Genomic DNA, 23,217 nt, shown 5'->3' with positions numbered 1-23,217 from the left:
CTTGTTTTGAACTTTAATAGTTTCAGTACATAATTTAACCATGACCTCGCCTAAAGTACAAACTGTAGATGAAGCGCTTCAGGCATTTTCTTCTGTTTGCGAGAACATTCGCAAAGCCATGGATGAAATTGTCCAAATGAAAAGTAAAACTAAACCCAGCACCCCGGAGAGTATCACTGAACAACGGATGCAGGTATATATGATTACAATATATTTAAGTGTGCCAAGTAAATTAAATGTTGAAGTTGGTGCTGAAGGCAACTTTTTATGTTGTGAGATAAAGGCCTCCATTTTTATATTTATAAAATATAAAGGCTCCTGCCATGTTGCTGACTTGCAGTTGCAAGTGTTATAACTTGACTTAACACACTGTTTTCAAATTACTTGACTTATGTCTTCGCACAAATGACGTGGGTTGAAATGATGTGGTTTCGTTAAGCACTTTGTTAGAAAGTTGGGTTTGGTTGAGTATTTTAATTTCACGCATAAACAATTTGCTTTCTAGGTTTCATTTATGTTGTGTGTGGACATCAAACTTAATCAGATCATTCTGTTGATCCCTAGCAGAAGGAATATAACAGAACTCCATCTGAATTGCAAAAAGCAAAACTTTTGTAACTGCTACTTGCTGCATTTAGCAACAACACTGTGTAAAATAAAATATATATTATTGGTTCTCGAAACATTAATTGTGCCAAATAATAATTATTACAACATAAGAAATGCATCTTCCCACTCTAAAATAAATCCTTGAACCCTCAGTTGAGAATCCTTAGGACGGTTGATTTAAACAGCCCAACAACAGAAAAATTAGTGCACATTTTGCATCTTATAATACTAATTACAATTTGTGTTGCAGGGTTCTTTTCACTTTCTCAGTCTGAAGCAACTGAATCGTGTTGCGCAGATTCAATGTAAGCAAGTTAAAGACAAAACATTGGAGGTGGGTTGATTAAATATTTTTGTACTGTATAATAGGAAAAAATAACTTTATTTTTTTTTTTTAATTTAAAACCAAACTGGTGCCATGTTTTTAGCCGTGATATTTTTTACAGTCTTTAGTGAAAAAAATAACACTGACAATTTAGTAACCACGGCCTGCCTGTTTTGCATTGTTTTTTAAATGCTCGCGCTCTTTTTTCGTATTCTGGTTTTAAGGACGTTTCACCGCAGGTTGCCTCGCACCACAAACAAAACGCCACATTTCGCCTAACACTATAGTTACTGGTTGAACAGCAAATAATCACAAAATAATTGTAAATTCACAACTAAATTATTCTTTCGCACAGTTAACAACCATATGCCAGAGGTTCTGTCCTGTGCGACGTGGGTCGTTTCAATTTTCCAAGGGCGTCCGCAATGATTTCGATTCATATCTAAACATAATTGCCATAGCCCATATCAAATATTTACAGACAGGTGTTTTTTAAGCTTTGGCTTGGTTGGCTGGCCGCTATGAACTTAAGAGATCACAACACCATACTTATGTAAACTAATTGCTAATTCTCAGCTGTAGTATTTGAAATATTGTAGTGTTCAGTAGGCCATTTCGGTCCCTCAAAACATCTTAACAGCATTGCTTACAAATAATATGATACATTTGCATTCAAACTTATTGTTACCAAAAACTGCAGCAATTGCTTATAGTTTTCTTATACAAACAATTTAATAAATACAGAAAAGTAAAATTCTTATCGCTGGGTACATCGCAGGATTAGTAAACATTTCCAAAGGCGTCAACGACCAGGTTAAACAAAAATTAACAACGTTTAAGTTAAACAATAAACCTCATAACTAGGGATGTTCAAAGTAGAATATCGAATCCTTGGATTCAAATCCAGATGAGATACGAATCCAATTCTGCCGTTTATTTCGGGTAATTGGAACCGATACAATTTAACGTTTTACCACGGATTGTTGCGCCTAATTGTACAAACGCGTGTGGTAAGTTGGCCCGTCGCTGCAGCGACCAATTTATGGTGATTGCTTTAAAACCAGTTAGTCTAGCGTCAGCATTTTTTCGGGCGACCAATTACCGCTTCTCGCGATAACGTTCTTCTAATAATTAGGTGTCAATCAAGCATTATTGGGCGAGCGACTAACGTGCAATTTCAGGTGGGGAGTTCCCAATTTCCCTAAATGCGTTAAGTTGCAAACGTAACATTACGTTGCAAGAAGTGCTGGATGTGACCAAATAGCGGTCATGTTCAAATGGCGGATCGCGATCCGGATCCGGATCTTTTCAGCGTTTTGTGCGGATCTTTTAATAGTCTCAAAAAAATAAACTTTCTACAGTGTTTTCATGTGAATACCAATTGTCAGTGTTAATGAATTTTGTAAAAAATCAAGCATAGAACGAGACTCCCAAATGCTAATCTTTGTGAGCGTTTGAGGATATCAGTCAGCGACAGAAAGCCCCAATTCGATGCTATTGTAAGACCTGAAGTCTAAAACAGGGGTCGGCAACCTACGGCCCACGGGCAGGATGCGCCCCGCCAATGTAATTCATTCGGCCCGCCGCCTCTTTGACAAACTAGATACGAGTCCAAATACTTTTTGACTCTTTTAACTCGTAAATGCGAAAAATTTTCCCGCTTCGCGTGAATCATCGTTCTGCGTCCGGCTTGTTTACGTTTTGATGCGGTCTTTTGAACTAGATCAGCGCTTCGTTACCATTAATGGAAAACACATTCAAAAATGTTGGACATATATTTTTTACCATTTCGTATTTTCGGCAATGTAATAAAAACTTGCAAGAAATTAAAAAAAAACGCCGGTATACCTAGGCTTGCCATTTTTTGTAAACGTAAATCCGGGACGCATATTAAAAGTTGCAAATAAACTTAATGTTGACCGAATACAAAATAATTTAATGCAGCTAATTAACTTAACGGGTTTGCGGTTGTTTCATCTTTTGTCAGGGGGTATTTTTCAGGGCCTCATTGAGGGTGGTTTGTCTAAGTAATTTAAATCGTAACCGAAAGTAATGTCTGTATTGTGTATAAAATGGGTCGGGTAAACACTTTTCACAATTAAAGTAGGATGCGGCCCTTGTGAAAGCAGCAACAATATTAGGTTGTATGTTGGCAAAGGCGCTGTTTACATAACAAATTCGTATTCCCAGGACCAAATCATTCTCAAGCAGAGGTTAAACAAAATGTAAGATTTCATCAAGATGGCCTCTTAAAACTATTACATATTAGGTTGTATTCTGCGTCATTTGCTTGAGCCGCGTGTTATTGCCGATGATTTAAAAAAGTAATTTATCATGTTACTAAAAAGTAATGTTACGAATAGCTTAGTATCCTGGCTTGAAATGGAGTCACATTCTTTAACCTGTGTGGAAGCAGCATTTAATCGGATGGGGTGTTATAAATTATCGCATTTATTTGCGTGACTGTGAAACATCTAATTGTTCGTCTTCGCCAACTAAAATTGCAAATAATGTGTGCTTAAAATGAAACGACTAAATACCCAACGTCTAAGCACGTCAAACGTATTTTACGTAACAAAATCCAGTGACATATATCAATAGGAAACCACTTACTAACGAAAAACCCTAAGTTGTAGCAGCTATTGTTCGCATTGCGTGATATTCAGCAAACACGGAATCCCTGTACCATACTGCGTTCAACGTAAGTAAAATCTAGTTTGAAAATGAAAATTGGTTATGATTAAAACCGCCGCATTAAATGCGTACTTCAAGAAGTTCTTAAACCTTAAAGTAATTAATTTTAATTAAGGCAATATATACCTATTCCATGCAGGTAATTGCTATTAAAGTTTTTTTATACAATGCAACAAAGTATGTAGCCAAAAAGCAATTTTTAAAGAAACAAATTCAATTCTTCGTCTTGTGTGATTAAATTACCATCTTTACACAGTTTTTTTTAAACAATGCAATAAAGTATGTAACCAAAAAGTAATTTTAAAACTACTCACAAACGTAAAACCTTTAAGCAGATACGTAATCCCTGTACCATATTGCGTCCAACGTAAGTAAAACCTCGTTTAAAACTGTTTGCTATTAAAACCGCCGCATTAAATGCGAAATTTTGCGAACTCTACCGAAATTTTGCGCGGTAACAGACATCAAGAAGTTTTTAAACATATAAGTCTTAAGTTGGAAACATTAAAACTTATTTCTATTAAGGCAATCAGTATGTTATGACTTTAGTTTGATTTGTAATGCTGAAACCCGCGACATTTATCGAACCAGAATTACTGACAAACGTTAAACTTTAAGTTGTAACAGCATTTGTTTAGACTTGCGTAATATTCAAGCAAATTATACCGGCACCAAACTGCGTCATACGTCAAAAAAATTAACTCACCACAAACAAAAAAGAGGGCTTACCCCCAGAAAAATATTTCTTAACAGCCGCTGAAAAATAATTAATTTATGGTAAAAAGGCAGCTTGGCAGCCTTACCAACAGTATTACATGGTTTTGAGAAAGGCTAAAATGGCTAACTCAAAAGTATTTACATTTTATAAATTTTGTTTGTAAATTTCAAATTGAAAATCCGGGACAAATGGGTTAACCGGCCGGGACACCGGGACAAGGCCTTAAAACCGGGACTGTCCCGGCTAAACCGGTACGTATGGCAAGCCTAGATATACCTAAAAAAATCGCGCTTGCTTCGCTCGCCACGTGCGCCCTGACTTACAAACATTAACAAACTCTAAACAAGATTAACTATAAAACTTGTCGCGTTTACATAAATAAAGCACCATAAAAATTAAAGCGTTTCCAATATGTTTACTATTCGTGTTTGGTGGATCATCATGTTGTCAGGTTTGGCTGTGGTGGATCATGGCAGAAATCATTTGAACACCCCTGCGCTATAGGGTTACTTAAGGTCAACTTTAGGCCAATATTCAGCGAGGTTATACAGTAATGCACAGCGTAATTGTCAAGTATTCGTTATGTCAATAGTAACTTATTCTTTCTAGTACATTATTTGGTTGTATAACAGATCATTTTAGTCAAAAAAAGAAGCACAAAAACCCAACAATGGTTTAAAAACAGGGTTGAATTGCTAAAGAGTTCTGTGTTCGGTGGTGCATTGTACTCACTATTGGCAAAAATATAAGTTTTGGCAACAACCTGGACAGTGGACCTATTACAGTTTACACAACTGCTTCAAATGACAGTTGTTAAGAATGTTAAACATATTGGAGATTTTTTTTATTATGATGTACACATGTTAGCAAAAAATCCCTTCCCCAAACAAAATCGAGGTTAAATAATTTAATAAAATTATACTAGGATTCGATATTCTGGATTCGTTATTCTAGATTCAAAACCTATTATTCTAGAATACCTTGGTATTCTACTTTGAACATCCCTACTCATAACTATTTACCACTGCAGCAATAACGTCTTTGATTGTTTGCCGGTAAACGATTTTTTAAAACGGGACAATGAGTCTTTATTACGATCTACAACGGGACAAAAAATCTTTATTAAAAGCTTCAAACGTGACTCCGATTAACCTTAGTATGTGTGTAGTGTTGAATGTATTTGCTCCTTAGTGTTTAACGAAATAACTGGCGCTAAGTAATATTTCGGTAAGAAGTGGTGCTTAACGCAAGTTAAAAATTTCTCGCTGAAGCCACTCGCCAGTCGGGCGAGTGGGTGCACTCGCAAGAGAAAAGTGTCTACCATTTAGGCGCGTCTGTTCAAATGACATTCGCCAAAATGTTGCATCAACATGTTCAAATTTTTAAATTAAAATAAAAGTATTTCGTCAATAGAAAAAAAGCACCCATAAACTTCTTTCCCAGTTCTTAATGTTCATTGGTTATTTCAAACTTGTGCATGTTAGACACTGGTATAGAACAAAACAGATTGTATGAATCAACCAGCAGCTACCCCCTTAAGTTGAACGAAACGTTTTTTTGTTATTATTCCAAACAAAACTTGAATTCTGGTCGGTTAACAAATTGCTTGTGATTCAGGCCAAACAAAAACTGGATGGACATAGTCTTCAATTGGAGAACTTGCAGTATGAAATTAGTCATCTTCATAAAGAAATAACAAAGTGTTTGGAATTCCGGTAAGCACCAGTTGTAATTTTTTATCATTTTATTGCCAATTTCTTACAGCAAAGTCATAATAATAAGATAACAAGGTTAAAATATTAAAAGCCTGCAACACTCAGGGAAATGAAAACATATAGTAGTGTGTGCTAAGTTACAAATATATTTTAAGTGTTTTGCATTTTAAATATGTGAACAGTTCAAAGAAAATGCCTTGACAAACTTTTAAACCAAAGATAAAATCACTGACATGAAAGAAAATGGTGGAAAACAATTTCTAACTTTCTGTGATTTATTTTTCATCTGTACTTGTTTGTAGAATTAGCTTTTTCATCAGATAGATGTGTATAATGGTTGATCAAAAGTTCATATCCACAGTTCTTTTAATAATTTCACTTTTTATGTAAGACAATGGAAGCACGCTTGTATTGCTAACATAATGCTAACATAAAGCAATAGGTATATATATATATATATACACAAAAATATAAGTTTCTTTATTTTTTATCATTTTTTGACGTTTCGAACTTTCCCTTTTGACCGTCCTTCAACATCTTCTTTTGCTCTTTCTTCATTGCCTTTTTTCGCTTCTCAATGTCTTTTTGCATCTTCTTTTTTTGCTTTTCAATTTCCTCGGGGGTGCCAGACAAGGTGGCGCTGAATTGATAGCTTGACTTTACATTTGTTGTCTTCACAGCCTTATCTCCCTCTTGCTTTGTCTAGAGTAAAATCAGGTTTTAAAGCAATGTTGTGCACTTCTGCACACCCCTTATAATTATATACAAAAGATTTATTGTGACCCAATATTCCTTAAGGGAAATTTTGTGTTGACAAGCTATCTGAATATTCTCACTATCAATAACAAACACTTCAAAAACAGCGGAATATTATTACATCAGAGGAAACTTTTGCTTCATCCTAGGGTTACTAATTCCTTTTTGGATAGTATTTGGCCTATATTTCTCCTACTGGTTATGCTTTATTGTTTCCAAAAGAGTGTAAACATATTTATTTGTTAAATGATATATATACATGGAATTCTATCTATTTTGTCAAGTAAATAGTGAAATATTCAATCAAATATTTTCCTCGAGTCATTTTAATATTATAGAATATAGACTTTAGCAATTTATACTTAAAAAATCAATTAGTTTTGTTCAAAATACCTCGGTTAGTGCACTTATGGCTGACATGTCACTTTTTTGTGAGAATTCCTTTTCCTTTAAAGTCGCTTTCGTCTTGGTTTTTCCGCTTGTTCCATGGCCATCATCAAACACGGTTTTCATCTTTTGTACATCTGTTTTTAATTTTAAATAGAATTCAATTTAACAGAAATGTTAATTTCAAGTTACCGTTATCAAGGTTATTTGTCTGACAAAGTTTGAGCTTTCATTTTTTACAACAATATCTAGATCCAAATGAACTTTTACTATTAAATTCTGTTTAATAAGTGATCAGTTTTGACTAAATACAAAGTTGAATGTTTTAAGTTTAAGATGCAGTAAGCCAAAACTCAGTCTTTGGTCACAAAATTTTTTTATAAAAAAGTTGCCCTGAATAAAAAAGTTTGAGAACCACTGTCATAAACCTTGTTTGACAAAAATGTTAGTTTTTAAAGCTCAATCATCATGATACAACAAAAAAAGGCCTTTTTACCAAATCTATATCCAATATTGATATTTATCTGTACATATCCTATGTTTATATTAACACAATTAAAACTACTTAGCAGTGTTGTAAACATGTCATTTCTGAAATGACTTAAATCCCAGTTAAGTGATTCGTAAAATAACTTAAGTCCAAGTCAAGTATTTTTGAATAAATAACAATTCAAGTCCAAGTCATCGGTTGCCCAAGTCAAGTCGCATTCAAGTCATAATTAGAGCAAGTGATATTATTGACATAAAAAGAAAATGTTGAACTATTAAAATTGGTAAACTCGTCCGATTAATTAATTATAAGCAACAGTGAAACTAAAAAAATAACACAAACGCAATATACAGCAATAAAAGTGTTTAATGTGCAAAACTTGAGATAAATTTTAATGAAAAACACCTAATTTAATTTTAATGAAAAACACTTAGTTTAAAGTTATTTGACAAAATGACTTAATTCAAAGTCAATTTATTTGTCCAAAAGACTTGTCAAGTCATTTTGGTCAAAGGACTTACCTCATGTCCAGTCATTCGAAAACAGCGACTTAAGTGCACTAAAGTCAAGTCAATGACTTAAGTCATTACCAAACTGCTATTTAGCAACTGTAATTAATTTACCTGTATTGCCTTTTCTGTATTCCTCCGATTTTTGGTAACCAGAGGCGGAACCAGAACTTACTGCAATGGTTTTCTCATCAACCTTTTTATTTTCCTTGGACTTGAAGAATGGCATTTTGCTTCTGAAAGAAGTGTTTTGTGATTCACACCGTGTTAACGATTTAAACAATCTGCCGGGGTTTACAAGATTTAGCCTGTTTGTTACATTTAAAGGTAACAGACTTTGTATTTATCCTATATAGCTAGAATTCTATCAGGTAAACAAAACAATTGTATATTTAATTTAAACTAAAATTTTTGATACATATTTTTGTTATGTAACACACATAGGTAAAGGTCCACCTCTTTTGGTTGGACAAAATAGTTGTAAATTTTCTTACTCCCTGAATAGATATATCTTTGTACTCAGCCCACCTAATTTATTTATCTCATCCTGTAGTCCCAAGTGAAGTAAAGTTCAAGTACTATTTCTTTAATAATACCTACTTATTTCTGCTTTTCATTTTTTGTAAAAAGATTTCTAACAAACTACAGTTTTGCAGAAATTGAAATTTTCTCCCTTTTATGTGCATTTTATTCTTTTACTTGCATTTTATGCTGACTTTGGTTGTTATTCCCCCTCAGTATTCATTTTTTTTTCAATACACATTGTAGATTGTTCAGTTGTCATTTAGGCTGTTCAATGTATGTAAAAACCTGTAATTTTACTTTTTTTCATTTTATATTTTTTTCTCCAAAAAATAGATAGTTTACTACTTCTTTACATTTATAACACTCTGGTAACTACTATAATGCCAGCATACCTTTACTATATACATATTTTATTAATGATTGACCAACTAGTTGCCTCAAGGCATGTTTACCAACTTTTCTGCAATCAAGTTTAACTCTAACAGCATCTCACAAGACGTGCTTTGTAAAGCTGTCTATACCTGGTGATACGAGTGACTGACTTTAGGGTATTTCTTCTTCTGTCTGTCTTTTAATAACTGTTGCTGAAAATGGTTTACTGGCACTCCACATTTATTCAACCATGTAAGAAACATCTCGCAAGAAACCATGATTGTTTTTACTCAAGTTCCACCTAGGTTTCTTAGAACAGGTGACATATCTCTTTCTTGTTGACTTTCTCTGTATGACTTAACACAGATAACGTAGAAGCAAGTAAGCATTGTTGAAACCCTGACCCAGTTTTTGACTGGGATGAGGAAAGTCCAGCAGTGTACCAGCTTACTCTTATATATATCTATTTGCCATTATTCAATGTTTGCTTAAGGGGAGTCATCCCCTGATTTTATGATGTGCTAGTGTGTGCCGGCCTCAGACTGTTTAAATAAAGCTTCTTCTGATTGATAATCGCATTCAAAAAACAAATCTACCTATTTATTAAAAATTCAGTTTAACATAATAGTTTAACATAATTGTATTTCAGGTTAAAATATTAGTAAATATTTTCCAAATGCTGCTCTCCAACAGTTTTCCATAATATTTGTTATTTAAATATTTGCAGATCAAGGCACGATGACATCACACTTGTTCCAGTGAACAACTTTTACAAAGATGCACCCCCTGAAATTTCAAGACCAGTATGCTTTCTTGTATTTATAATCAACTTTCACTATAAAAAACAAATATAATTATAATGGAAAATTTGTAAATATAATACTTTATTTCAGTTTCACATTTGTTGAACCTAAAGCAGCATGTTTTTGAAGTCATTTTTATTTTCTGATGTCAACTTATGACTAATCTCTAAAAAGACGATGACCCTGGTCCATGTAAATGTTTTAGCGTTAAAAAAAGTTTAACAACCCCTGCTCTATAGTATTAAGTATTTACAAACTTTTAAACTTTATTACTTTTATATCAGGAAAGTACAAAGAGTGATGAACATGCCCAAACACTCGCCAGGCTCGAGTGGGAATTGGAGCAGCGGAAGGGGTAAATTAACTATTTATATATATAATACACTTGTTTAACTTGTGTCCCCACTGCCAACATACATGACCTGTTATTTTTTAGGCTGGCGAAAAATCTTGAAAATCAAAAAAGCGTTAAAGAGGGTGTCCTGGAAAAAATTGACAACAAAAAGCAGCATTTGCAGGTGAATAGTTATCACCAATACCATCCGAGTTTTGTTTTCACATGCATTTCATTTCTATATTTATGCTATTTGTATATTTTAAGGTAAAATTATTTTTTTAATCAAGTACTTTATAATTAACTGCTGTTTTATTGTTTCATTTAATGGTATTTTTTCTGCTAAATTATTTCCAAAACATTACACGGAGAAATGCGTAGAGCAATAGTATGCAACCCTGCCAATTATGTATTTAAAAGTTTAATTTATAATTTTTTTAAAAGTTTTATAAAATTGAAAACTACTAAACCGGAAAACACAATGAAATAATATCAAGCTTTAATATTAGTCCCTGGCACCGAGTCTTCACGCTTTACTAAAAAGCTCACTACCAATCCAAGATGCCTTTGACCTGCCAATTGAAAAACTGAAGAAGCAGCATGCTTTGGCAACCTTACTACCTCGCCCGCTTTTTGTGCTCTTCCTACAAGCTAAGGCCTACCAAGAAGCTTGTGGTAAGAAATTAGTGTTGGTTGTTGTTTATTAGGAGCCTACTATTGTGTTTAAAATTTGTAAAAAAACATATCTTTTGGCATATGTACATCATTATAAATTTTCGTTTGTTTGTAGACAGTAAAGAATACTACTTTATGTTTTTGGCTTTAACACTCACGAAATGTTAATGTCAAGTTGTAAAATTTAAGCTGACAAAACATTGTGTGTGGCTCTAAATCTTTCTTTTTTTCACAAATTCTAATTTGACTATTAACTTAAAATTTTCTAAGTAAGAAATTTTCACATTTATGTCATATCAGTTGAAAGTTAAACTATCACAAAGTTCCATTGTGATTTGCTTCATTTATTGTTGTGTAATTCTAAAAATTGTTGTGTCTTATTGTGTATACTATATATAGGGTTGTAATTCTGGGGCTGTTGCTTCTTAAGTACAATACAAGGCGAATATTACTTTTTTGCTTAAACAAACAGGGCCAGATATCGCACTAAAGGTGACTGAATCGTTGTTATTTTGTTTATATATTTTAAAACAATAACTTTTGTTTAATGTTCCGCAAAATTATTTTAATTCATAAGTGTTCTGTGTCCTAACAAAGTTAGAAAAAACACTACATTAAGGGGGCAAATCAAACAATTGCTCCAATAGCAGCAGATGTGTTTCAACTCTTCGGAGATGGTTTACATATTTTGTGTTTAATTTAAAAAACTGTGCAAAAGAACATTGTGGCCCCAGATGCTGAAAATCTCAGGCCATCTTAAGTTAGATGCTGCTGTTGAAATAACAATATCAAGCAAAAAAAATTGTTTTTTTTTCAAATGATTGTTGAAATAACTTCAAAAAATGCACAAATTCAATTGTGGCCCCAGATTCTGACAATTTTGGGCCACCCAAAGTTAAGATTAAGCAGAAAAAACTTGTTTCTTTACAGATGATAAGATGATTGTTGAAATAGTGGGCGATGAAGCAGCCGCCAGTCGCCACCTTCAGATGCAGATTGTCGCCGAACGAATCGCCTCTTCAAGCGAAGGAGCGTCACATTTACAAATCGATGCGGAGGAATCGGGCTCCGATCAAGAAGAAAAAGATGAAGAAGGTTGTTTATTTGGATATTTCAGGCGATCTTACACATTTTTTTAAACTGTCAAGATTTATACCGACATTCTTGTAAGTGTTTGTTCATACCGACATTCTTGTAAGTGTTTTTTTTTTATTTGGCTACACTATTCACGCATCTGTAATGTAGCTTAAAGGTCGAGTAGATCAACATCATTTTGATTAAGACGTTTCAATATGAGCTTGTCTCATCTTCATTTAATGCAACTAAGAAGTAATTCAAGCATCACTTATGAAAGTTGGAACGCAATTGTTATCAGTCCATTTTTTATTGTGTGCAAATAGATTCAGGACGCGGACACAAATCTAAAAAAGGAGCAAAAAAGATGGACACAGATGTTACTTCCAGCAACTTGTTCCTTCTTCATCCACTCCAAGTTACCATCAAACTAAATGAAAAGAAATCAGGTATGCATGTATGGGGGTAAAACTTTGTTTAGAACAGGGGTTCTTAAACTTTTTTACTGCGGACCCCTAAAATTTTTTTTGCTTCGCGTTGACCACAGTAGGCTAGAATTAAAAAAAAAAAATGAATTTCATATATTGACGTCACAATCAAAAATAGACTTTCAGAAATATGCTGATGATTTTAGTAAAATGAAGTCTAAATACATTCAGTGTTATTTTTAATTACCCTCTTTTTTTGAAAAATTGATTAGCCTACTTCTTAAATAACACTAATATTTCAATTTGGCCTTCATGGACCCCAAAACCAGTTAACCGACCCCAAGAGGTCCATGGACCCCAGTTTAATAACCCCTGATTTAGAAGTTTATTTGGTTTTCGTAATAATAATTCTATACAAGATGTTGGATTGAATAAGGAATCAATAGGAGAATTTAAAAAAAAAAGTTGGGATAATTCCATCTTGTAATATATTGTTGTAGGACCTAGTTTGAAACTGGAATTTTCTTTTGTGAACAAGCACAAGTTTAGTGTGGTCAAGTGCTCCTTGACGAACAACAGAAAAGAAAGCGCAATTTCAGAAAGGTAAGTTTCTGAAAATTATTTGTTATTAGAACCAAACACAATTCAACATGCTTTTTTGGTTGTGTAAAAGAAATGCCTTGTAGCAGGGGCGTATCCAGAAATCCAAAAAGAGGGGTCCCGAATTTTCAACTTAGGGAATTCCCCAATTTTACCGTCTGACGTTAATGACGTCATCGTATAACGACGGATATGACGTCATAAAATAGCAATTGTAATGACGTCATAAGTAATAAAAAAATTATCAGCAACAGTGAATTAAAGTCCAGCAAAAACGAACCTTCAGACACAAAGCGAACTCGTGCGTCGTCCGCACTCCCGCCAGGCGCTTATTGTGCAATCGTTAACTTCCGGAGAAAAACGAAAACAAGAGCGTGCACTAAATTACAAGCACTTCTGTCGCCACCTGCAATACTGAACGAAGATCGTTTTTCCCGGGTGTTATTCCATTAGCGCGACCTCTGTGCCAAACTGAACTTATATTTTTGCCAATAGTGAGAACAATGCAACACCGAAAACAGAACTCTTTAGCAATTCGGCCCTGTTTTTAAAGCATTGTTGGGTTTTTGTGCTTCTTTTTTTTGACTAAAATGATCTGTTATGCAGTCAACTTATGTACTGCAAAGAATAAGTTACTATTGACATAACGAATACTTGACAATTACGCTGTGCATTACTGTATAACCTTGCTGAATATTGGCCTAAAGTTGACCTTAAGTAACCTTATAGCGCATTTGGTTACATCCAGCACCTTTTACAACGTAATGTTACGTTTGCAACTTAATGCATTTAGGGAAATTGGGAACTCCCCACCTGAAATTGCACGTTAGTCGCTCGCCCAATAATGCTTGATTGACACCTAATTATTAGACGAACGTTATCGCGAGACGCAGTAATTGGTCGCCCGAAAAAACGCTGACACTACACTAACTGGTTACATTTAAAGCAATCACTATAAATTGGTCGCCGCGGCGACATGCCAACTTACCACACGCGTTTGTGCAATTAGGCGAGACGGTCGACAGTATAACGTTAAATTATATCGGTTCCAATTACCCGAAATAAACGGCAGAATTGGATTCGATATTCTACTTTGAACATCCTTAGTGCCAAGTCAGCTAAAATACAAGCACGTCTTACACCAGGGGTCGGCAAATGGTAATCTAGCCCAGTGTTTGTTAACCTTTTCAAGTCACGGCACATTTTTTTTTGGTATAACGGCATTTCACATTTTTTGCAAGTTTTTATTACATTGCCGAAAATAAAAATTGAAAAAAATGTTAAACAATATATGTCCAATACTTTTCAATACATTTTCTGTTTGTCCGCGACGCACTTGGCAGCCTTCCATGGCGCAACGGCAAAGAAGCGCTGTTCTGGTTCAAAAGACAGCATTAAAACGTCATCATACCGGACGTAGAAAATATGATTCAAGCGCAAAAAATTTTGGCATGTTGTTAAATGGCCAAACAGTATTTAAAATAGCTCGCGTGTACTGTGTAGTTTGTCAAATAGGCGGTGGGCCGATCCGGCCCGCAGGCCGTAGGTTGCCGAACCCCTGTCTTACACCAACATTTGACATTAAGGCGGACAGCAAATAGCGAGAATCATCAGCACCGGCTAACTCGACGTTCTTAGCGAGAAAAAAGCGGAGACCGCTTGATTTATTGTTCATTGTCGAACACACACTTCCTGATCAGCCAACCCGAACGAATAACGAAAGGCGAAAGAGAAAAACTATCTAGCGTTTACGGTCGACCAAACAACAAAAAAAGAAAAACGGTGTTTTGCGTTTGATTTTGATTTGGCATTAGCTTAAGATGCGTGACCTAATTACATTGAAAACATTGCCGCTTAGGACGGTAAGTAAAACCCTGACAAAAACGAACAAAAAAGATAATGTCACTTACAAAAAGGGGGGGTCTGAACCCCCCCTGTATGGTAATTACTGGGTTAAAAAATAATACAAAAACAATTTAAAACAATATGTCTTTTTAGCATTTTAAAGAATGACAACCTGCTCTGTTGTTTGAACCAAGAAGACTTCGGCTTGGTTTGCCCGAACGCAAAAACCTATTTCCTTCTGGACAAAGTTGCAACATCTGAAATAGAAGCGGCGTACCAAAGCATTGGAAGGCCTTACTTGTGGGTACAGCAGTTGTGCGGACAAGAGTTTTTGTCTCTGGCAAGCGAGCGTAAGCCTGTAAGTGCAAATAACTGTCATTTTACATTTTATACTGCGTTACATATGATTTAACCTCTGTCATTTCTTTTTGATATACAATTGCCAATACAAATAAAGTTTCTATAATAATAAATTGGGTCAATGGTGTTTCTTATATTTATTTTTCTCAAAATATTTTTTCTAAATATTTATTTTCAAAACTGTTAAAGTTGTATTTGTGTTTGCTGAAAGGAAATAATTTTTGTTTTTTTAGATTTCTACTAGTTGTTACTAAAATTTCATTACTAAAATTCAAGCCAAGTGCTTAGCCAGATGAATAAATGTCTGTATTACAAGTCCAACTAAAAATATTCATAAATCTATGATGTTACCAGTTTCTTTGCAACAGGTTTAAAAAAACTTTTTTTACAAGCAGTCCATTTCCTTTTTATTAAAAGGGTGAAGACATGCAAATTAGTTTCTCGCACATGAAGGGAACCATTGCACAGCTGCGCAAACGAATCCACTCCAGAATGAAGCTCACCAAACAACTGGAAAAACTGGCTAAAGTCAGTCTTCAGTGTGATAAGACCATCATGGCTTTGTTGCCAAAACAGGTTTGTGACATTAACTGGTTGAGCGCTCTTCGGTTTCTCATTGTCACAGTTTCCCAATTAACAAAAAGTAACGAAAATAATATTTTCGTTGCAAAATAACGGTAATTGTTATCATTTGTCAACATGATCTCTAAACGTTATGAAAGTCACCCTAATTAGGTTTGTGTTGGATTAAAATCTGCCTTGAATTCATGCATTATATATCTGCTGTTCTACTGCGCTCATAGCATGGTTAATGGTTATGCCACACATTTATCGATAACCGCGTAAATCATAAATGAAATTTAAAACGAATGTAATTTAATTTACCAATAGTGACCCTCACACCACCCAAACACTAAACTTACACCTAAAGTACACTAAACTATGCGATATTTCAAAAGTTATATGAATCAGCGTAAAATTCACCTCAACATCCATGAAGAAACAGCCTTTTTCTGATAATTCAGTTTTCAAAGAGCATCCCAACGCAATGTATAAAACAAATTACCTTTAACCAGGGCGAATCAAGGATTTTTCTTTTGGTGGAGGTTTTAAAAAATTGTCATGAATGACGTCACAAAGTTACGTCATAATTAGGGTATTGTCAAAATTTACACGTTAAGTCAAAATTTGTCAAAATGAGTTTAAGTCAAAATCGATTAAAAATGCACATAAATCGTTTACAAAATTAAGAAATGTCTCTCAGTTAAAAAGTTCACGGCGCAACATACCATAATATACATAGCTTCTTTTTATTTGCTTAAAACGGACGAAAACACTACAAAGGCACATGTTTTTCTGTATTTACGTAGTAAAAGTTTGTAAAAAAATATAGCTTGGAAAGGTCTATGGCCTGGTGCCTAATGTTCTCCACACCAAAAGATGCATTTTTTCACTAGATTCACACAACCCTGTTGGCTTGGGAAGCAATTTCGTATTCCGACTACATCGCACTGCCCCAATCACAACCTGTGGTGAAGCTGGGAATCCTGGCAGATGAACTGAAAAGCAACAAGCACAACTATTTCCAGGCTTCTTTCCATCGAGGAACCACTGTCTCCGTTAAAACATCCATCGTTGTTTTTGCAAACCATCCAGTGGAGGCCCCGCTCATGATGATTTTGCTCGACTGGAAAGGAGAAAAGAAAACATCGGATACTGATCTTAACATTAGGGTAGAGTATTTAAAAATACTTAGATTGGTTTAATACTCTGATTAACCAGTTACTCTAGTCAGGAAGTACAAGTCTTGGCGTCAAGAAATGAAGTTGTTTCATAATACACAAAGTCCTAGGACAAAGCTTACTCTTAAAAATACTAAGTTCAAAGCTAAATACCTAATTTTGAACTACATGTTATTGAATTACAATAACTATCAACCAATATTCAAGCGTAGTATTATAGTTTCCAAAACGGAAGTATTTACTTTTAAGAATGTCCAATGTGTTGCATCAAATTGCAAAGTTACTGGGGATCTTGTTTTTCGTTTTTTTTTATCTAATATTGGCGTTTTAATTTTACAGGAAATGGAAGCGGAGTTAAATGTCCATTGGCCCAAAACACTTAGTGACAAACTTGATGAGTTGCTACCTGCACAACTAATGAGGTATATAAATGTTTAATAAAAAGCAATGTAATGTCATTTCTATACTTAGACTATTTGTTACGTCTGGTAACATTAATTAAGCGTTAAAAAATTACAGCGAATCCTCAATGACTTGCGATCCATCTCATTAGGAGTGTAACTATTTAAAATTAAAATATCTTTCATCTTTACAAATTAAGTGTTATTTTCATTTGAGCTAAAACAAATACAACACACATAACGTGCAAAATTTGTCTTTTTAAACAGCATTAATTAACCTGTATCTATATAGGAGCCAACCCCAATATATCATACGGATAATTAGTTATACTTGCTTTTGTTTAGATTGGCGTGTATGGTTGACATCTATTTGGAAACCGAGTGTCGGAAAGGCGACTCCGATCAACTCGGAGAATTTCCCCTGAATCGAATTTGCCCCCAGCTTACAAAGGGCCCGGCAAGATTGAAACCATTTCTTTACAGAAGCGACACTAAGACTCATTACCACAGATGATTTCGCGACTGGTGTATAGCTTAATTTACTTGAACTGCCGCTGTTGTGCCTCGTTTGGCTCCCGACACGCAAGGGCCGATCCGATCGTTTAGTTAAATAAACTCAATCATATTTGAATAAAAAATCCATTTGTTTTTCTTTTGTAAACATGTGTTATAAAAATTTTTAGGTATGTCATCTAGTAAATTTCAGTATGTCGTCTAGTAGTGGGTCCATCTTAAGTCGTTTCCAAAAACTTGAAGTCCATTCCGAGTCACCAGTTTTCCAAGTGTAAGTCCCAGTTTAAGTCATTTTTTGGTAAGTCCAATTAAGATTCTGGCTAAAAAATGACAAAATGTAAAGCAGACAAGTCATTTTAAGTACAAAATTCATGTTGATGGAGCACCACTGCATGAACGTGATATTGGACTCCCAACCAAATCTAAATGTTTAGGGTAGGTTGACGTGTACTAGCTGGACTTAAGATGGGCTACAATCATCGTTAGAAGTTGGCTTAATGCAAAAGCTTTATGGCACACTCCATAGCAATGTGGTTCGTGTTATTGTAAAGAAATTTGGCGAGCCTTGGTTTGTATATGAATTAAGGCGACTAATGGTTGAATATCATAGCATTCATATTATGTAGTTAGTAACTAGGGACTTCAAGTTAAAAAACGAAAAAAGTTTTTTTCTTGATACCTAAATTTATCAAAATTTTAAGTTAACTTGGCGTGAATAGCTGCAAAAAATACCTTTATTTATTCCATTTGGTTTGTTCGAACATAACAATGACGTTGTAGGGCATATCGTATTTGTAAGATAGCCGACTACGAAGTGTTGTTAGCTTGTATCGTTTATTCCATCAGGGAAGGTAGAGTAGAGGGGAAGCAGGGAGACCAGAGAAGGTTAGGTCTGGTCTCTGACAAGAGACAGAGCGGTCTCTGGCGAAAAGAGAAGAAACACAGCATATAAGCAGATACGAAAAAATGGCGAATAAAGAATACCACAGGAAAATTGTTGGACAGATCCGCTAGGAGGAGGTACAGAGTAGCTACAAAGTCACTGGGAATATCAATATCGGTTTAAAATGTCAGGTATCGTACATCCCTACTTTGGGTAAGAATGAATGGAGACATATTATTAATTTTATCATAATTATTTTATTACAAAATATAACGAAGTCATTTATAGCAGCTTATTGGCTGCCGTATAAAGACTAATGATGCGGCCGTCAACATATCGAACGATTGATATGCAACCAGTACCTATAATTTGACCTACCTGGTCACCCTGGCGCTGTAAATAGCTTCTGGTACATCCCTAGTGTTAATTGTGACGAAGTAAAAAATAGTATATTCGCAAAAGTACTCAAAAATGCTATCATACCAGGGTAACCCCCTTTATGAATGTGCGGCAATTTTCATTTTGTGCTGATTCAGAATGACTGCTTTTCTGCCAATTTTCCGCAAATGGAGGAACGGTTACAGTTTTTCAAGTTTTGAATAAAAACGCAGGTAATGCTTACCTGGCAAAAATATCGTCATAAATAGATTGTAAATCGTACATAGGTCCCATTTACAGACTGCAAGGAGTGATGCATTTGTTTTAGATGTGCAGGTCGAATGCAATAAGTGAGTGAGGAAGTTTGAAAAGTTTCGAAGTTGCACACTCCGCCGCGGCCTTAGCCGCGCATTTCGTAAAGAATCGCCGTAAAGTTCGGTCCACTGCGCAAGTCAGCAAACGCGAAAACCAACGGCTGTTATTACAGTTTTTGCTTTCCGTAGCAATTCATTTACAGCCACGCAAATGGTAAAAATGACGTTTTGCAGCTGCAACAATCTTAGCAGTAACTCTACTACAGCGGCGCAATTTTAAACTTCTTGAACATTTTCCCTGGGAATTATCGAAAGTTTCCAATTTTACATGTGGAAAAAGACAATAACATAAAAATGTTTTGGAGAATTGGGCAATATCGCTCCTTTGATATATGTTCTTAAATTGGTACTTTTTAATAAAGTCAATACCAGCCCATTTGGTGCAAACATACTTTTCTCTACGCATTTATAGAAATAACCTGGCACATTTATGGGGTCAGGATGCATGGTCTTTATAGGATAATCAGGGGTTCAGGCTGTTCCTCACCATTTAATTTATTTTCCACAAATTTATTCTTTTTGTTATTTAGCCCACTCTTATTTTGTTGTAAAAACTCATCCTTATGACATACTGATATCCTAACTATAACTATAATATTTAACACATGTATCCTATATTTGTATACCTAAACCTTAGAAATAATAAGATGTTCCTCAAGCGCACATGTAGACCTCATGGCGAGCACAAATTTTTTTAGCTATGTACTGTATTTCTTTCGAATTGCTTGCAAGTTTTTATTGCATATGCTTCATAAGTGCATATCTTGAAAATACTGTGGGATCACTGAGCTAAGTCAAAAGAGATGGTAAAAAATATATATGTAATATGTTTTATAATATTTTTTTTTTCTTTTGCCTGCAGTGCACCTGACAACCTTTCATGGTGCACCATTGTACTGATTAAGAAGTGATGGTTTAAATATTTAAAACAAATATATAATTTAAATACTATTTGTGTTTCCTAATAAATTTATATATCTTACTTTTTGGTGCTCAGCTTTGCTAAATATAACAGTTTATCAACAAAAACACTAAAACATAGGATGCTTTTTTATTTGACACAATATGTATATTGTGTTTTTTAAATCTCATTCTGAGTCATAAAAAGGGCACCCATTTTGACACAACCATTCCCAAATAACACGTTTGCTCAGCGTTACCTTCGTATAATTTTTATATAAAACATATGCTAATTATTATTCATCAATGTGAAGACACTGATCATTTTTACAAAACAAGCCGTTGCCTTCCACGTAAATACACACTGTTGTAAGATTTGCTTTTTTACCATGGAATGGCCCCCACTTTGTTGGCCCTTTCTGTACAATTTTCTTTACATATGAAATGTAATTTTCCCTTTTTTGTGTGTTTATGTACAATGTCATCATTACTACCACTTATTTTAAAAGCTTTAATTTGCTTTTTATATCACGAGCAGGATTTGTTTTCTAATCCTAACATGTATATTTGCAGTGGGTAATCTAAACAATTAATAAATTTAGATTTTTAAAATAAAGTACACATAAAAAATGGCTGAATATGTCAAAGGACTAATCAAGAAGAAGGATGACCTTGAAAACGACATAAAGGCATGGTTCGAGGTATTAAAGTCCCAGGGCAACATAGGAATGGACAGTCCACTTGTAGATCGAGAGGGATTTCCGAGAAATGACATCGACCTAGTGCAAGTGCGAAACGCCAGACACAACATTTCGTGTTTGCAAAACGACCACAAGGATCTAATGAAGCAGATCGAAAGGGGCCTGGAAGAGCTACATGCCCAAAACTCGAGCAGTGAAAACCGCCCGGCTGCCCAGCCAGTGGCAATGGACCTCGATAGCAGACTGGAACCTTTCGCCGCTGTCGATTTAGTTTCGCGGGAATCGCCTGCTGAAAAAGCCGGGGTTAAAATCGGCGACTTATTGCTACAGTTCGGTTCCGTGACCAAGAGAAATTTCACCGGCCTCAGCGTGATAGGCGGCGTCGTGCTGCACAGCAAAGGCAAACCTATCAACGTTGAAATTGAAAGAGACAACGTTAAAGTTTCGCTGAGCCTCACTCCACAGGAATGGGGTGGCAGAGGACTGCTCGGCTGTAATATTGTGCCGCTGTGAAACCCGTCTGTGCCTTGTTGGTTCGTTAAAGTTAATAAAATAAAATTATATATTGGGCGTTTTGCTTTTTAAGTTTAAAAGTTATCTTTCGTTATCTAACTTGTAACCAAGCACATACAATAGAGAAAAACGTTGGTAAAGTAGGTTTGTCGGACACCGTAACATGAATAGTTGCGGTGAAGTTGTATGTTATTTAGATTATGCATCATAACGTATGGCCAACAGGCTGAGACAACCTGCAGCCGTTGAATATTATTTTTGCTGCCGTGCAGATATTTCGGAAAATACAATTGTTGGCGGCCGTACGTACGTTTATATACCGATTGTGTTTACCTAATGCGATAGTTGGAATTTTGAAAGTGATATAAAATTGAGCAGGGTTTTTGTGTTATAGGCCAGGCAGACATCAGCCTCCAGCAGTTGCGTCATTTACGGTCACCAGAAACAACTGCACGGTTGACAGGAAACTATTTACCCTTACCTGGCTTTCCGGCATTTTCGGTACACTTATGTACAACATATCAATGGTAAAAACAACTGTGTGGCAGATGCACTTTCTTGCTTGTCGTCCATAAATCTTCGTCAAAATGATTTACTTGACATCGATTACGCATCCTTAGCAGTGACACAACAATGTCCGAAGCACTGATGTCGCGCAACTAGTGGCACGCGTGACCCACTTTTAAAGCCAATTAGAAAGAGCCTTTGTCATCTTGAAGAGCACCAAAAGTGCGCAAATTTTACATTACGGCTTATGGAAGAGGTATCTTAAAACGGTCTTTATGGCAACATTTTGTCATTTTTTACCAGATTTTATGGGATAAGTGACGTATTGGTATGCTTTGAACTATACACATTACTATTAAGCAGAATAACTTCATTTTAGGCTTTCTTGATTCAATAAACTGAAGCAAAATATACACCCGGGTTCAATACAGGTGGCGCTGCTGGTGGTTACGCAATATCGTCGGGTGACAAGAAATATCTCGTGGCGGATATATGCTTTTCTTTCCAAACTCCATAAACTTGTCGACCTCAACTTGTGAGTATGCCTTTATACGCTTTATTTAAAATACAACAATTTTTCTGTAGCATTCTACTTATCAATTTCTATAATATGAGATTTAACTTAAATAATTAATTAAACTAAAGTGCGAAAGACAAAATTGTAGCAGTTCGTGGCGCGAAGATTAAGCTACTGATTATCCACAGGGCTAACAATCAAGGCAGCGGCGTGGGCAATTAACACGTTGCATCGAAATTTGCTGCCGCGTTATTGGTTTTCAACACACTTCTTAGTTACAAAACGTTTACAACAAACAGTCACAAATCGAAACGTGTTTTTTGGAAGGAATGTGGCAATATGTTTATCCTTATTGGATGACTATCGGTAAGTAACTGTATTTTGTGCCTTTTATAATAGCTCTTCAGCCTGGTAGCACATTATACTGTGAATACCCAAGTGTATTTCGAACCAAAGCTAGCGTATAAAACAACAAGATAATTCCTGGTTTCTGATTTATTTTATGTACTTCGCAGTGCTATAAACAAGTAATTTCAAATCTCTGGTGTTGTATTATAAAAAAATTCCAA

The 23,217-nt window shown here is 35.1% G+C and overlaps 3 protein-coding genes across 3 annotated transcripts; 2 read left to right on the top strand and 1 right to left on the bottom strand.

Annotated features, from left to right (window-relative positions):
• Positions 1-17,968, top strand: LOC146138617 (THO complex subunit 5 homolog). The gene is made up of 15 exons (XM_083393641.1): positions 1-193; positions 860-943; positions 5,964-6,061; positions 9,828-9,903; positions 10,188-10,258; positions 10,340-10,421; positions 10,747-10,912; positions 11,843-12,007; positions 12,313-12,435; positions 12,915-13,017; positions 15,013-15,217; positions 15,637-15,795; positions 16,677-16,952; positions 17,301-17,383; positions 17,708-17,968. Exons 1-15 carry the CDS (start codon positions 41-43, stop codon positions 17,874-17,876), a joined length of 2,013 nt encoding a protein of 670 aa, XP_083249767.1. The 5' UTR covers positions 1-40; the 3' UTR covers positions 17,877-17,968.
• Positions 6,056-8,563, bottom strand: LOC146138618 (uncharacterized). Its single transcript, XM_083393642.1, has 3 exons — positions 8,318-8,563; positions 7,211-7,341; positions 6,056-6,763 (listed from the first exon to the last, which is right to left on the bottom strand). Exons 1-3 carry the CDS (start codon positions 8,430-8,432, stop codon positions 6,542-6,544), a joined length of 468 nt encoding a protein of 155 aa, XP_083249768.1. The 5' UTR covers positions 8,433-8,563; the 3' UTR covers positions 6,056-6,541.
• A 3,045-nt stretch (positions 17,969-21,013) lies between the features above and the next one.
• On the top strand, positions 21,014-21,626 carry LOC146138616 (26S proteasome non-ATPase regulatory subunit 9-like). The gene has a single exon (XM_083394181.1). The coding sequence runs from the start codon at positions 21,040-21,042 to the stop codon at positions 21,622-21,624; it is 585 nt and encodes a 194-aa protein (XP_083250307.1). The 5' UTR covers positions 21,014-21,039; the 3' UTR covers positions 21,625-21,626.
• Positions 21,627-23,217: the final 1,591 nt, after the last annotated feature.

The sequence above is a fragment of the Ascidiella aspersa genome, chromosome 7, assembly GCF_963924565.1.
Source record: "Ascidiella aspersa chromosome 7, kaAscAspe10.2, whole genome shotgun sequence".
NCBI classification, from domain to species: Eukaryota; Metazoa; Chordata; class Ascidiacea; order Phlebobranchia; family Ascidiidae; genus Ascidiella; species Ascidiella aspersa.
Note: the sequence above shows the minus strand (reverse complement) of the source record. Positions and strands in the feature narration are given on the sequence as shown.